The 16,829-nt window shown below is 44.7% G+C and overlaps 1 protein-coding gene across 1 annotated transcript in view; it reads right to left on the minus strand.

The window, feature by feature from the left end:
* Positions 1-16,829, minus strand: part of LOC123755713 (uncharacterized) — a 395,205-nt gene that overhangs the window by 91,647 nt on the left and 286,729 nt on the right. The window contains exon 4 of the mRNA XM_069300362.1: positions 9,129-13,659. Within this exon, the coding sequence (XP_069156463.1) occupies positions 9,129-13,659 (4,531 nt within the window). The remainder of the gene's footprint in view (positions 1-9,128; positions 13,660-16,829) is intronic.

Consider the following 16,829-nt stretch of genomic DNA (forward strand, 5'->3'; position numbering starts at 1 on the left):
CATTAAAGGAAGGGGGTGTAAAGAACAAAGGGAACGGGAGCATGTTCCTGAAAATAGTATATACCAACATATATGGTGTGAGATCGAAAAATATTGGAGATAAAGGATATAATTCAGCTCAAAGTCCCAGATATTGTCGCATTAACAGAGATGAAACTCGAAGAAAATATTTTAAATGAGGTCGTATTCCCCAGGGGTTACTCAGTTTGGAGACGTGACAGGAAAACTAGGAAGGGGGGAGGAGTGGCTGTGCTGGTGAAAGAACACCTGAAGGTAAGAGAGTTAATAATTGAAAACCCTCGAGGTATTGACATAATGGCATTGCAAGTCTGGAATCAAGATGATAAGCTGATAATTTTAAATGCCTACAGCCCACCAGAAAGCAACACATGGACAAAGGAAGAACTGGAGGGCCTCATAATGGTCATGAGAGAGATTATGGTACGAGCTGACAAAGATAAATCCCGATTGTTGGTACTGAGGGACTTCAACTTCAAGGCAATAGATTGGGAGGCCTATGAGGCAAGAACAGAGGACATTTGGACAGGCAGATTTATAAACCTTATCTGGAGACATTCATGTATCAACACGTCAAGCAGGCCATAAGAATGAGGGAAGGGGATGTTCCATCAGTACTGAATCTAGTATTCACCAAGAAAGAAGAAGAGGTATTTGACATTCAGTACCTTCCTCCCATGGAAAAGAGTGATCACGTCCTCTTGGACATTAAATGCATTACGCAATATAATCTGGTAGAGAATGGGGACATTGAAACGGTTGTTAAACTCGATTTCAAGAGAAGACGCTATGGGGAACTTAGACACTTTTATGGGTATAATTGGACAGACTTGTTGCTAGGCAAGGAAGTATATGAGATGTATGCCAAATTTTGCAAAATATATGATAAAGGCACACAAACATTCATACCAAAACAGAGATGCAGACCTAGGAAACAGGGTTGGTTCAACAGAAATTGCGAGAGGGCCAGAGATCAAAAGACACAAGCATAGAATCATTATAGAAAGAGGCAAAACCCGCAAACATACCAGCGATACAAAAGATGCAAGAACAACACGTCAGTTAGGAGAGAGGCAGAGAGAAACTTTGAGAACGGTATAGCAGACAAATGTAAATCTGATCCAGGCCTTTTCTCTAAATTCATTAAAAGCAAGTTGACGGTAAAGGATAATATTCAGAGGTTGAAAATGGGGACAGATACACAGAAAATGAAAAGAAAATGTGTGAAACATTAAATGAAAATTCTAAATTGTGTGTGTACAAAATGAGATCTTCAGAGAACCAGACACAATAAAAATTCGAGAGAACAGTATAGAGCACATAGAGGTGTCTAGAGACGAAGTGAAACAAATTTTCTTGGAGCTAAATAAGAACAAAGCAGTTGGCCCAGATGGAGTTTCTCCATGGGTTCTGAGAGAATGTGCACCTGAGCTCAGCATTTCACTTCAACTGATTTTTCAGGCATCCCTGTGTACAGGAGTTGTAGCTGATGTGTGGAAAAAGGCTAACAGCTCCAATCTACAAAAGTGGCAACAGGGAAGACCCCCCTCAATTATAGACCTGTATCATTGACGAGTGTAATAGTCAAAATATTGGAAAAAATAATAAAAACTAAATGGGTAGAATACCTGGAGAAAAATAATATAATATCAGATAGACAGTATGGTCTTCATTCTGGAAGATCCTGTGTATTGAATTGACTCAGTTTCTATGATCGAGCCACAGAGATTTTGCAGGAAAGAGATGGTTGGAATGACTGCATCTATCTGGACCTAAAAAAGGCTATTGACAGAGTTCCACATAAGAGGTTGTTCTGGAAACTGGAAAATATTGGAGGGGTGACAGGTAAGCTTCTAACATGGATGAAAAAGTTTCTGATAGAAAAATCAGGGCAGTAATCAGAGGCAATGTATCGGACTGGAGAAATATCACAAGTGGAGTACCACAGGGTTCAGTTCTTGCACCAGTGATGTTCATTGTCTACATAAATGATCTACCAGATGGAATACAGAATTATATGAACATGTTTGCTGATGATGCTAAGATAATAGGAAGGATAAGAAACTTACATGATTGTCATGCCCTTCAAGAAGACCTTGAAAAAATAAGTATATGGAGCACCACTTGGTAAATGGAATTTAATATGGATAAATACCATGTTATGGAATATGGAACAGAAGAACATAGACCCCACACAACCTATAAAATATGTGAGAAATCTTTAAAGAATTCTGATAAAGAACGGGATCTAGGGGTGTTCTAGATAGAAAACTATTACCTGAGGACCACATAAAGAATATTGTACGAGGAGCCTATGCTACACTTTCTAACTTCAGAATTCCTTTTAAATACATGGATGGCAAAATACCAAAGAAATTGTTCACGATTTTTGTTAGGCCAAAGCTAGAATATGCAGCGGTTGTGTGGTGCCCATATCTTAAGAAGCACATCAACAAACTGGAAAAGGTGCAAAGACAAGCTACTAAGTGGCTCCCAGAACTGAAGGCCAAGAACTACAAGGAGAGATGAGTGGCATTTAATATGCCAAAATTAGAAGACAAAAGAAAGAGGCAATATGATCACTACGTACAAAATAGTAACAGGACTCAATAAAATTGATAGGGAAGAATTCCTGAGACCCGGAACTTCACGAACAAGAGGTCATAAATTTAAACTAAAGAAACAAAGCTGCTGAAGAAATATAAGAAAGTTCACTTTCGCAAACAGAGTGGTAGATGGTTGGAACAAGTTAGGTGAGAAGGTGGTGGAGGCCAAGACCGTCAGTAATTTCAAAGCGTTATATGACAAAGAGTGCTGGGAAGACGGGACACCACGAGCGTAGCTCTCATCCTGTAACTACACTTAGGTAATTACACACATACACTCACTCACTCTGTATAGTGGAAATTCAGTTTTCAAATGCCCGTTTTCAAATTTTTCAGTTCTCGAGCTGCCTGTATCCTATTATCAATGCAAGCAGAATGGGTAAATTGAAGAACAAGCAAGGAGCAGGACTCGCAAAAATCCGGGTCAAAGATGTCGGCGATCCAACAGCCAGAGGCACAAGCGGTGACTGTTACCCTGAGACAAGGGCACACAGCAACCTTCAAACTCACATAAGGCGAGCTGGAACTCGGAAGATGCATCCATATGTCCACCGAGCCCCGACAGGGTTTTCCAGGTCCCGTAGGCTGATAAAAAAAACGCAAAAGTACAACTTCCCCAGAGGAAACAGGAACCGGCCGCTGCATAGGTAAGCTGGCTGCACAACATCTTGACGCCCCAATCAGCAACAATACCACTCCCTACCCAAGGCCAAACAAGGACCACGAAACCCCAGCTGGCCCCAAGGGCGGGTTAAATGCCAAGCAACAAAAACCTCTATGGTAATGGTGTCGTGAACGCACCAGGGAAAAAAACTCTAGCACTCAGGGATGGTACTCACAGGGCGCTCAGGTAAGGTCACCTTAAGCACATGCAGCCCCGGTACACTTGGTTATACCTGGCCACCACGACTCAACACTGCAGAGACCTCCACTAAGGCAAAACACTGCTTGGAAATCACGGCCAAAGTCAACGACCGCTCTAGATCATAATAGCCAACAAACTGGGGCTCCCCCCTCGCCCTCCATAAGAGAGCTGAGTAGACGAGTGGTGTGGCGGCAGTAATTACCTAAGTGTAATATCCTAAGTGTAGTTACAGGATGAGAGCTACGCTCGTGGTGTCCCGTCTTCCCAGCACTCTTTGTCATATAACGCTTTGAAACTACCGACGGTCTTGGCCTCCACCACCTTCTCACTTAACTTGTTCCAACCGTCTACCACTCTATTTGCGAAGGTGAATTTTCTTATATTTCTTCGGCATCTGTGTTTAGCTAGTTTAAATCTATGACCTCTTGTTCTTGAAATTCCAGGTCTCAGGAAGTCTTCCCTGTCGATTTTATCAATTCCTGTTACTATTTTGTATGTAGTGATCATATCACCTCTTTTTCTTCTGTCTTCTAGTTTTGGCATATTTAATGCTTCTAACCTCTCCTCGTAGCTCTTGCCCGTCAGTTCTGGGAGCCACTTAGTAGCATGTCTTTGCACCTTTTCCAGTTTGTTGATGTGCTTCTTAAGATATGGGCACCACACAACAGCTGCATATTCTAGCTTTGGCCTAACAAAAGTCATGAATAATTTCTTTGGTATATCGCCATCCATGTATTTAAATGCAATTCTGAAGTTAGAAAGCATAGCATAGGCTCCTTGCACAATATTCTTTATGTGGTCCTCAGGTGATAGTTTTCTATCTAGAACCACTCCTAGATCTCTTTCTTTATCAGAATTCTTTAAAGATTTCTCACATAATATATAGGTTGTGTGGGGTCTATGTTCTCCTATTCCACATTCCATAACATGACATTTATTAACATTAAATTCCATTTGCCAAGTGGTGCTCCATATACTTATTTTGTCCAGGTCTTCTTGAAGGGCATGACAGTCATCTAAATTTCTTATCCTTCCTATTATCTTAGCATCATCAGCAAACATGTTCATATAATTCTGTATACCAACTGGTAGATCATTTATGTACACAATAAACATCACTGGTGCAAGAACTGAACCCTGTGGTACTCCACTTGTGACATTTCTCCATTCCGATACATTGTCTGTGATTACTGCCCTCATTTTTCTATCAGTCAGAAAATTTTTCATCCATGATAGAAGCTTACCTGTCACCCCTCCAATATTTTCTGTGGCTCGATCATAGAAACTGAGTAAATTCGATACACAGGATCTTCCAGATCGGAAACCATACTGTCTGTCTGATATTATATCATTTCTCTCTAGGTGTTCTACCCATTTAGTTTTGATTAGTTTTTCCAATACTTTCACTATTACACTTGTCAATGATACAGGTCTATAATTGAGGGGGTCTTCCCTGCTGCCACTTTTGTAGATTGGAACTATGTTAGCCTGTTTCCACCCGTCTGCTACAATTCCTGTACACAGGGATGCCTGAAAGATCAGGTGAAGTGGAATGCTGAGCTCAGATGCACATTCTCTCAGAACCCATGGTGAAACGCCATCTGGGCCAGCTGCTTTGTTCTTACCGAGCTCCTTGAGCATTTTTTCCACTTCGTCTCTAGACACCTCTATGTGTTCTATGTTGTTCTCTGGAATTCTTATTGTATCTGGTTCCCTAAAGATTTCATTTTGTACAAACACACTTTGGAACTTTTCGTTTAGTGTTTCACACATTTCCTTTTCATCTTCCGTGAATCTATTTCCCATTTTCAACCTCTGAATATTATCCTTTACCTGCAATTTGTTGTTTATGAATTTATAGAATAGACCTGGTTCTGTTTTACATTTGTCCGCAATCCCTTTTTCAAAATTTCTTTCTGCCTCTCTCCTCACTGCCGTGTAGTTGTTTCTCGCATCTTTGTATCGCTGGTATGTTTGGGGGTTCGGCCTCTTCCTGTATTGATTCCATTTTTGTGTCTTTCGGTCTCTAGCCCTCTCGCAATTTCTATTGAACCAATCCTGTTTCCTAGTTCTGCTTCTCTGTTTTGGTATAAATTTTTGTGTGCCTTTATCATATATTTCACAAAACTTGCCATACATCTCATTCACTTCCTTGCCTAGCATCAAGTCTGTCCAATTATACTCACTAAAAAAATTTCTAAGGTCACCATAATGTCCTCTCCTGAAGTCTGGTTTTTCAACTGCTTCAACCTCCTTATTTTCTTCCAGCTTATAATGCATTGCATACTTTATTCCCAAAAAGACATGGTCACTTTTACCCAAGGGAGGAAGGTACTGAATGTCAAATATCTCTTCCTCCTTCCTGGTAAATATCAAATCTAGCATGGAGGGAACGTCCCCTTCCCTCATCCTCGTAGCTTGTTTAACATGTTGATACAAGAATGTTTCCAGGATGAGGTCTACAAATTTACAGGTCCAAAAATCTTCTGTTTTAGCTTCATATGCTTCCCAGTCTATGGATTTCAAGTTGAAGTCACCGACTATCAACAGTCGTGATCTATCGTTATCCACTCTCGCTATAATCTCTCTCATTATTGTTATAAGACCTTCACGTTTACTATCTAGCTCCTCCTTTGACCATGTGCTGCTTGGCGGTGGACTATATGCATTTATCATCATTAGTTTATCATCCTCATAGCAGATCTCTAGTGCTATTATGTCAACTTCTTGTGGATTGGCAGTCATTATTTCCTTCACCTTTAGGTGTTCTTTTACCAGCACAGCAACGCCACCGCCTTTCCTAATTTTTCTGTCCCGTCTCCAAATTGAGTAGCCCCTTGGGAATATGACCTCATTTAAAATTACATCTTCAAGTTTTGTCTCCGTGAGTGCAACAATGTCTGGTGTCTGCAGCTGTATTACATCACTTAACTCCAGTATCTTCGATCTCACTCCATCTATGTTGGTGTATGCAATCTTCAGGAACTTGTTCCCCCTCTCCTTATTCTTCACTCCCCCTCTCTCTATTGATTTTGTTGGTTTGCCTTTATGTACCACTTTACTGGTTTGCCTACCCCTATCACTTTGTAGAAAAAAGAATTTATTTCTTCTTCATTCCTGCTCTCATTTAAATGTTTTGCCTCGGCGAGGTTCAGTTTCAGCTTCTCTCTATCTTCTTTTGAAAGATCTCGTCTTAACGACCACCCTTTCCCATCCTCATCCCTTTGCAATTTTCTAGCATTCCTTAGTACTTCTTCCATCTGTTTGGCACCGTTTAGGGTGATCCTCAAAGGTCGATCTTTCCCTTTTACGTACCTGCCTATTCTCCTGTAGTCGCACACATTCTCTCTGTTTGTAAGACCTTCCACGAGGCCAACAATTTTATCTACTACTTTAGCTTCTTCTACAGCTCTTTCTGACCTAGATGTTATCGTCTTTTCTTTGCAGCCAAAAATGATCAGGGACTTACTCCGATCAACTGTGTTTTGCACCAACTTCGGGTTAGATGCCAATTCTTTCCTCACTTCTAGCCTAATGTTTGTTTTATCTTGGTTGCTGCAGTGTTTGACTTCCTTTACTGCTTCTTCTATTTTTTCCTTCTCCTTGGCCACTTGTGCATAAGTGAGTTGCATATCTTTCTTGCACTGTTCTATTCCCTGTGTAACTTCCTCCATCTGTGCTGACAAAAGCTGTTTCTCCTGTTGAATTTCCTTGCCTAACCTATTGTAGTCATTTATGTTTAAATTTACTTTAACTTCTTCCAAAGCTATTTTTAAGAGTTTATTTTCTTCTTCCATGGCTTTGCAATTTGTTTCCAATTGATTCTTATTCTTGCGCAAGTCTTTCACTAAACCCTCAAGACATAAAACTTTGCTATTCAAATGGTCATTACTTTCTTTCAATTTACTAATTATTTCTACATGAGAGTTCACTATAGTATCTAAATTTACCAACTTGTTATGTAGACTACTAATATCAATGCTTTCTTCATTGAATCCCTCAAAATCAAGCTCTGTTTTGTTTTTCCCCTTGCCAGTGGCCATCTTGAATGTTCTTCTCTGCACTGTAAACACTAGGGCAACTTTTTCTCATCCGATTTTTCACTTCCCTTAGCACTTTCCTGTTATCTCACCTATTTTTCAAGAGCACTATACCTTTATGTTCTCTGGGACACCACTCACTACCATCAACCTGTACTACAATACTTAGGATTGTTGAAATATGCTGGAGCTCCTCTGCTGCCAGTGTTGACCCTAGGGGTGTCACCTTTTTTTTTTCAGTGTGTGACACTTGCTTGTTTAATTGTTTCCTTGGGAATTGGGGGAGTTCTGCCTTTTTGTTCAGTTTTCGGTTGTAATTTTTTTTTACCATGTGGGATCTGTTTTGTTATGCCTACCTTTCTGGGTGCCTAACCCCCAGTCGATGGCAGATTAGGAAAGCCCCAACTACAGGGAAGTTTTCCAGGGGGGCCATTTTTCCCAGTGTGCCTCTCTGAGGGGGGGGCCAGATTCTGGCTCGTGGTTCCCTTTAGGCTGAACTCCATTGACTATTGCCCTAGTTTAATATATCACATATTAACCTGATAGCTCCAGGGAGCTGAAGGAGCTCCCCACAGAAAATAAATGACTTTCATTTGCTATTTAATTATATTTTTAGTCCTACTTAGAAATGCATTCAACAGCCTGAAAATGTGTAGAGAACACAGATGTCATATTGCCTGTCCATATCGATATGTACAGTACTGTACTGTATTGCCTGTATCTTCAAACTGATGAACCTATATACACTATATGCTTCCCCACTGAAAATGACAAGCTAAAATGTACAGTACTGATAATTCAAAAGATAACAAAGTACTGTACTGCTCATGAAGAATACACAAAAATAATCAAAAGAAAAACTTGGATTGTATATCCCACACTCAAATCTTTGATATTAAAAACATCAATCATATTAAACTCGAGCTCAAATTGTGAAACTCTTGTGAAACTAAAACCATTTCTTGCTAAAATATTAATTTGAGTTTTAAACTTTTGAACTATATCCCTTTTGATACTCCTGCATTTGAAGAGTAGAAAAGATTGCAACAAGTATATACTGCTTTACGCTGCATGCTTGTGCTCTTCAACACTAAAGGTCTATAAGTCTTTGCAAACAAAAAATACAAATGCAATACTTAGACAGTAAAGAAAAATGCAGAACTATACAATATCATAATGCTTAATGGTATCATTTTACATAAAAATGTAATTTTTCTGTGGGGAAAATTTCCATAAGGATAGGAAGTAAAAAGGTGAACAGTTTTCATAAGAAAGAGATAAAGTAGTGTGTGTAAGGTAGTACTAAGTTGACTGTGACATGTGGTGCTGAAACATTACACACTCAGTATGTGGAACGAGATTGTGAAGGAAACTTTTGATGTGAGTTTGATTCATGTGGTGTAGTTACCTGGTGAAGCACCTGAGCCGGCCAGTAGTGGTGGCCCCTATGCGGCCCCCACACCACTCCGCGGCCGCACGTCACCGCCTCCTCTGGAACACAGCGGCACCGCGATAAGTGGCACTGGCCCCACACTGGCTCTGGCTCATCACTGGCACTCATCAGGCAAGTTAGCAAGGACATTTTGGCACTAACATTACCTGAAGTGGACGCACTGTGAGGCTCCTCTGGGATGATACGCTTATTCTTGTCCAGGGAGTGTGGTGGAAGTGGAGGGGGCGGGTCTGTAGGGGGTGTTGCATCCTCATCGTGACGTGTAGTGGTGATCTCTGCACTCTGATGAGATGGGGAAGACGGCGCTGCTGTGCTGACACAGTCTGAACTGCTAACATCACTTTCACCTAAACCCCCTGGGGTTTGAGTTGATACAGAGGAATGTGTACCACTCTCATCACCACTTTGAGTAGCAACAAGTGTAGTACGCTGCTGAACTATTGTAGTCTTGTGCTGGACTACTGTAGTATTACTACTGCAGCCACTTCCGCTTATCACCATAGGCTGACCATTGACATACTCTGAAGTCACTACCACAGATGGTGTTGTCCCTTGACTCATGCACACTGCCTGGCCAGGACTGACGGTAGTGCCAGGAGCTTGGTAACTTGCTGTAACAGGTAGAACATGAACACCTGCACCACCTGTTAGCTGTGTTGTTGCTGCTGAAGGAGAAATGTTCACCACTTTGGCTCCACCAACGACAGCAGTTTGAGGTAGAGGCGGACGCACAGCAACCATGGCTGGCATGCCTCCTGCTGTTGGTGCTGAAGTTAGTGACCCCACCATCCCACCAGCAGCACTTACAGCAGGTGTCACACCAACTATATGGCCACCAGATAACTGTAACTGGACAGGATACGACATGCCAGTATTAGGATCCGTAGATATAAAAGTACCATCTGCAAGTTGATTAATGACAACACCCTGGGAAGGTGCTGACCCTACAACTATAGCAGGAGGATTGTGTACTTGTACAGGTAAGTTAGGTAATGTGTTCCCAACCATTTGAACAACATTAATGGCACCTGTTCCTGGAGCAGCTGCTGCCTGCAGCATCTGCCCACCTCCCACCTGACTTGTGACTGTAGCTACTTGTGCCATCTGTCCAGCAGCAGCCATAGTGCCCATCGCACCATATGGTGACACTTGAGTCATATGTGGCCCATTCATTACCATATGCTGAGGAACTTTGTTGCCCATGATAATAGTTGGTACCAATCCTTGTTGTTGCTGATGATGTTGCTGCAGTGGTGAAGATTGTGAGGTAGACGATCCTTGTGGCGTCGAAGTATTGCGCCTTCGCTTGCGGCGGCGCCCTCCTGAGGAACCCCCACTGGAAGCAGTGTCTGATCCAGGAGTGGAACCTGGAGTTGAATGTGGTGTTGATGAAGTTGAACCTGAAGTTCCAAGTGGTGTTGACGTGTTTCTCGTCCTAGCATCTTCTATTGATTCCCCACTAAGTCCAGTGGTGACCACCTGTGCCACTTGTACATGTGGAGAGGATTGTGGTTGTCCAACTTGGTTTTGCTGTTGGTGATGGTGATGGTGGTGGTGGTGATGGTGATGTGTGCCTTCCATTGTCAGTGTTGTAGCAGTGGCAGGAACAAGAGATTGACCAGCCATAATGGTACCCTGTGCAAGAGGACTAGGACCAGTCAACATACCACCTGGGCTAGGCAAAAGACCTGTGGATGACTGGATAATATTTCCACCATTTTGGATAATAACTGGAGTCTGCATTGTAGCAAAGGTGTTGACTAGTTGCACCACAGGTTGAACAGGTTGAAACTGTTGCAGCTGTGGCTGTAAGTGAGGTTGTAACTGAGGCTGAAGTTGCTGCTGTAACTGAGGCTGCAACTGTTGCTGTAATTGTGGTTGTAATTGAGATTGCAAATGCTGTTGCATAGGGGTCATTTGTTGCTGAACCTGTACTTGAGGCATGGCAGCTTGAACTCCCACAACACCTGCCATACCTGAAGTCACAGCTACTCCTGTTGCTCCATTTCCTTTATTATTGAAAGGGGATGAAACTACCACCATATTTGTTGGACCATTACACCCGCCGCTACTTGTCACAAAAACACTGGAGTGAGCAGGAGATGGACCACTCACTAACAAAGGTCCCGACGCACGCACCAACCCACCTGAACCACCACCACCATATACAGTTACACTAGTTGAAATGGGGCCATTATACATGCCAGGTGATAAAGATAATGGTACTGTTGCAGTTTGCTGTTGTTGCAGTTGCTGTTGTGGCTGAGGAGGCATAGGAGGCGCCACTTGCGGAGTTGGCAGTTGCTGGGAGCCTGGACGTAGAGGTCCCAAAGACGATGGAACGGGAATACTACTAACTATGCTTTGTACCATCTCCAAGGGAGACTGTGTAACTCCTCCTCCAGTACTGACACCAGGAGGCCCTGGAGTAAGAGGTTTATTTGCTGATATACCATCATTAATGGTGCAAGGACCTCCAGAAGAAAACTGCTCTGGGCTGTTCTCCTCACTTTCACATTGCTTTCCACTGCAAACATCTTTGTAACAAGCTTCTACTTTCATAGATTCTCTCACACTAGATGCACTAACTGGGGAGGATTTCAAGTTATCTAAAGGTGTACTAGATTCACATTTAATTTTATGTGGTTGATCATCTTCGGTTTTATAGCACATCACACTCTCCTTCTCCCTCTGCAGTAAACAGCCACCCAGAGTAGTGCTGGGCATAGAACTCGTTACTTTTGTATTAGTAGTGGGAGTTGACGAGAGCGTATAGGTAACTGTAGTGGTATGAACCAAGCCACTTGATTCTACTTTGGCTATTGATGATGTATTAATATTAGGAACCTCTCCATCATTATTCTGATTCAATGGATCATTAGAGCTCTCTAGCCGGTTGCCATTTTTGTCTTTAGTAAATGATGATATAATTTGAATCTCATTCATTGTGGAATTTTGGTGATGAGGCATGGAAGCAGCAGTATTATTAGTTAGAGGAGTTGAGAAAGTTGAATTGGTTGTTTTGCCAGCACTAGTGTGAGGTGATTGGCTGGGGAGGACAGAAGGTGTGGTAATGACAGTATTCGTAGTCTGAGTGGCAGCTTTACTAACTCTTGCTGGTAGTGGAACATTACTAGGCAATGGAACTACAGCTGGAGATGATGATATCTGAGCTGCACGGGCTATGTTGTTATTTGCTGCAGTTATTGTCCCTGTCTGAGACTGTGGTGCAAGCTGCTGCTGTTGCTGATGCTGCTGATGATGCTGATGCTGCTGCTGCTGCTGCTGCTGCTGCTGCTGCTGCTGCTGCTGCTGCTGTTGCTGTTGCTGTTGCTGATGCTGCTGCTGATGCTGCTGCTGAGACATAACCACAACTCCAGTTGCTGTTGCTATAGATTGTGGGACTGATTGGGGTGGTGGAAGTGGTCTAGGTGAAATACCAGGCGCCTGTGGTGAGAACTGGCCCATTCCTCCACCGGCCATTGTGTTATTGAGTAGAGCCGTTTGTTGTGCTAAATATCCACTTGGATCATCCATGAAAGAAGGGCCAGAAGCTGGAGGGCCTGGCCCACCCTGGCCACTCATAGTAGGACCACAATGGTCATTGTGCAAATTTCGAACATCTACGTTAGGACATGGTGGCGATCGTTCTATAGCACCTTTGAAGCGCTTTTTTGGTCGTCCTCCAGTCTTGCGTCGCTTTTCTCCCTCTTCCCAAAATGCTGCAGGAACTGAAGGTTGCTCATTTGAACTCTGAGGTGTAGGTATCGTGCCAGGAGGTAGTACACGTGGAGGCATCATTCCAGAGCCTGGCATTCGACACATCATGTTGTTCATAAAAGTTGATGGATGTGGTCCAACTCCTCTCATGCCTGCCATCATATGTGGTCCAGGCCCCATCATGTTTGTTGAAGGTGGTGGTGGTGGAGGTGGTGGTGGGGGTGGTGGAGCTGTTTGCTGTTGCTGCTGCTGCTGCTGCTGCTGCTGCTGCTGCTGCAGTTGCTGTTGTTGTAATTGCCCCTTTTGCTGAGTTTGCAGATGTTGCTGCGGATGCTGCTGCTGTTGTAATTGATGCTGGTGTTGCTGCAGAGGTAACTGAAGTTGATGTTGGTGTGGTTGTGACTGCTGTTGCTGCAACTGATGTTGCTGTGGCTGACGCTGTTCTTGCTGTTGTGGATGATGTTGCACTGACTGCTGGTGTTGTTGCTGAGAATGTTGCTGCATTTGCTGAGGTGGTTGTTGATGCATTTGCAGAGGTGGTTGTTGCTGCATTTGCTGAGGTGGTTGTTGCTGCATTTGCTGAGGTGGTTGTTGCTGTAGATGCAGCTGTGACTGCTGTTGAAGAGGGCTCTGTCCTTGAGGCCTACCACTACGAAACATGGAAGGATCTCCAGAGCGACACATGTTGGGACGCACCATCTCTCCAAAGCCTGGGGCCATAGTCGGACGCATTGCAGGTCCCATTGTTGGGGCCATGTTGGGTCCTCCCATGGCATTCATGTTTGGTGGCATGTTCACTGGGAAATGGTTGTGGATATCACAGCAGGTATGAGAGGTAGGACAATGTTGCTGAGGGTAGTGGTGATTACATCCTTGGGGAGTGCTCATAACACCAGGCCTGGCACTGTATCCACCACCACCTACCATCCCTGGCATGCCACCCATCATCCCCCAATTCTGAAAAAATATAAAACATTAGGACTGAGTTTTCTAATGACACACGGTATCTATATATAAACAAAATGTTTACTGTAAATTAATATCATTTACAGCAAACATATAATTTAACCTATACAGTATTTTGTAAACAAAAAATCTATAAAAGAAAAATCATAAGAAAATATTTTCTTTGAAAACTTTAATTTTTTAATGAAAATTAAAGCTTTCCATGGAGACAGAGTCACTTACATTGTAAAGGCCATTGTCAGCATGGAAACCAACCTTAGTTTGCATTTTGGAGACATGACAATAAATGATTAATACTTAAAAGGTTCAATACTGGAGTTACTTCTAAAGCTACAAAAACCCAGCAGTGAATGTAATGAAACGCCATTTTCTGGGTGAGCCCCGGGGGGCTCCCTGGAGCTATTGGGCTAATATGCAGTACATTAGACCAGGGCTTTAGTCAATGGAGTTCTGCCTACCGGGGACCACAAGCCAGAACCTGGCCCCCCTCAGAGAGACACAGGGAGCAATGGGCCTGGAAAATCCCCCCTGTGGTTGGGGTGTTTACTTTAACTGCCACTGACTGGAGTTAGGCACCCAGAAAGGTAGGCATAACAAAACAGATCCCACATGGTAAGAAAAATGCAAACGAAAACCTAACAAAGAGGTAGAATTCCATCAATTCCCAAGGAAACAAGCAAACATCACACCATTCCATGGCGTTGCTCGTCCGCATAGCTCCCACATCTCCCCCCGTGGAAGGGGGGAGCCCGGACCCACCACACTGGCTACCCAACCTCAGTTCGGAGACTAAGCATAAAGAGCAAAACGCAATCGCGGACCGGAGGGAGGGAGGGTGCCAGGGAGCCTCCGGGCCTCACCCAGAAATTAGCATTTCATTACATTCAATGCTGGTTTTCTGTGGGGAGCCCCCTAGAGCTCCCTAGAACTACATAACCAAGGATAAGTAAAAGATAGACTCACCTGGGAGGCAGTCGCCACATGCTCCTCAACTCGAAGGCAAGACAACTGGTTGCAACCTGCAACCCAAAGCAACACACGAATGCCCAGGACCAGGAAAGTGAACCAAATATCAGGCGGCCATGAACCTGTATGACCTCCAAAATCCCCGTGCCTGAATAACAGCCCAAGACATGTTGCCGAAAACGGCAGCCAAAGCATGAAAAGAAATGAAATAGGGACAAAACAACCCCCCCCCCCCATCCTCCTGCCTAGAAGGAACAAAGCCGAAGCAGGGGCTAACAGCCCAAAACAACCGCCAGCGAGCTTCCCCACAGCCCCGGGAACCTGCAACAGAGGCCTGGGGCAGAGCCGTACTCCACGCCCTCCACCCCTGAAGAAAAGGCAGAGTCCTGGGGAAAGGGAGCCCGAATGGAGCAGCTCCCCTCCCCCCCCCCCAAATCTGCCAGAATCTCAACACCAACTAAACCCCGCCTCAACCATGAAACCCCCAGACGTTTCGGAGTTGAGATCGAGGGGGAAGGGAGTTAGAAGGGCGAACAACGCCTAACCAAAATGGGGCAGCCTCGGGGCATTTGGGTGGGCAACCAACCTAGCACATTGCAGCAACCTAAACCTTGCATGCAACATGGATGCCGTCTGTACCTGAATATCAATGGTATCAGAATGGGTAAACTGGAGAACATGCAAAGAACACAACTCGCAAGACTCTGAGTCAAAGATGTCAGTGGCCCAACAGGCAGTATGACGGAGGCAAAAAAACAGCATTGAATGTAATGAAACGCCATTTTCTGGGCGAGTACCAGAGGCTCCCCGGAGCTATCTCAGGCTGATATGCTAATGCCAGACTGTGGCATCAGTCATGTGTATGGAGTTCTTAAGCCTACCGGGGACCACGGCCAGAACCGGGCCCCCTCAGAGAGGCAAGTGGAGCAATGGCCTATAGAAACCCCCGTGTGGTTGGAAGCATTCTATGTCTGCCATTGACCGGATCAGGCACCCAGAAAGGTAAGCACCCAAAAACAAACCCGCTATTCTGGTTAAAATTGCTACCAAAAGCCGAACTAGTGGATAGAACTCCCCAACAGAAAATAAGCAAACTAGTATGACGTCACACGTCGCCGTGCCGCTGTCTGCGCAGCTCCCCCTTCCCCGGGAGGGGGAAGGGGAAGCCCCAGAATCTTCACGCCAGCTACCCACACCTCAGTTCCGAGGCTGGATGTCAAAAACATGAAAAACCGCCGACCGGAGGGAGGGAGGGATGCCGGGGAGCCTCCGGGACTCGCCAAGAAAATGGCGTTTCATTACATTCAACGCTGGTTTTTCTGGGGGGAGCCCGTCGGCTCCCCGGAGCTAACTACCCCCACAGACAGAAAAAGAGGGACTTACCCGGGAGGCGGTCGTCGCTCACTCCTCAACTCAAAACTGAGACAACTGGCTGCAACCGCCGACCCAAAGCAACACAGGCCCGATGGGGCCCAGGGACATTCATAAGGTAATGCGCAGCCAGGACCCTGTTCAACCGTCAAAAACCCCGCGCCCGAATATCAACCAAGACATGTTCCCAAAGATGGCAGCAAGAGTCGTGAACTTACGGACGTCATGGGCACGGGGTAGACCGCAGGCTGGCTGGATTTGATAACCCTGCGGACAACCTGGGAGACCCAAACCCGCGAACAGGGAAGAAGGGATACTGGATCAACCCAAAGTACGTCCCCGGACACAGAAGCCGTGGCGCGCAAATAATGGTGAAGCGCCGCAATCGGACACAAAGCATGATGCACCCCCGGCCGTACCAACCAAGCATCAGCCACCCACGGACCCCTCCGGAATGCAGCAGTCTCATTCTTTGCCAAAAAAGGAGACGGCTGCAAGCGAACAAAACAATCGTCACGACCGAAAGAGCAGGAACCCCTGCGCCGGAGGAGAGCATGAAGCTCCCTGACCTGACCCCCCCAAAGGCCAATGCCAACAAGAAAAGAGCCTTGGCCAAACAATCCTGGACCGAAGGGGCCACGACGAAACAAGGAGACGAAAGGTAAGTGAGCACTCTGTCCAAAGACCAGGACGGTTCAGGCGGCGCATGAGCAGGCCGGAGGTGAAACAAAGCACGAGACAGCTTGCAAAATGGCGCAGATGTAACATTGATACCGAAGGCAAGCTGAAGCAGTTCTGCCAGCGCCGCACTATACAAGGCAACA

Source organism: Procambarus clarkii, chromosome 43 (genome assembly GCF_040958095.1).
Source record: "Procambarus clarkii isolate CNS0578487 chromosome 43, FALCON_Pclarkii_2.0, whole genome shotgun sequence".
NCBI classification, from domain to species: Eukaryota; Metazoa; Arthropoda; class Malacostraca; order Decapoda; family Cambaridae; genus Procambarus; species Procambarus clarkii.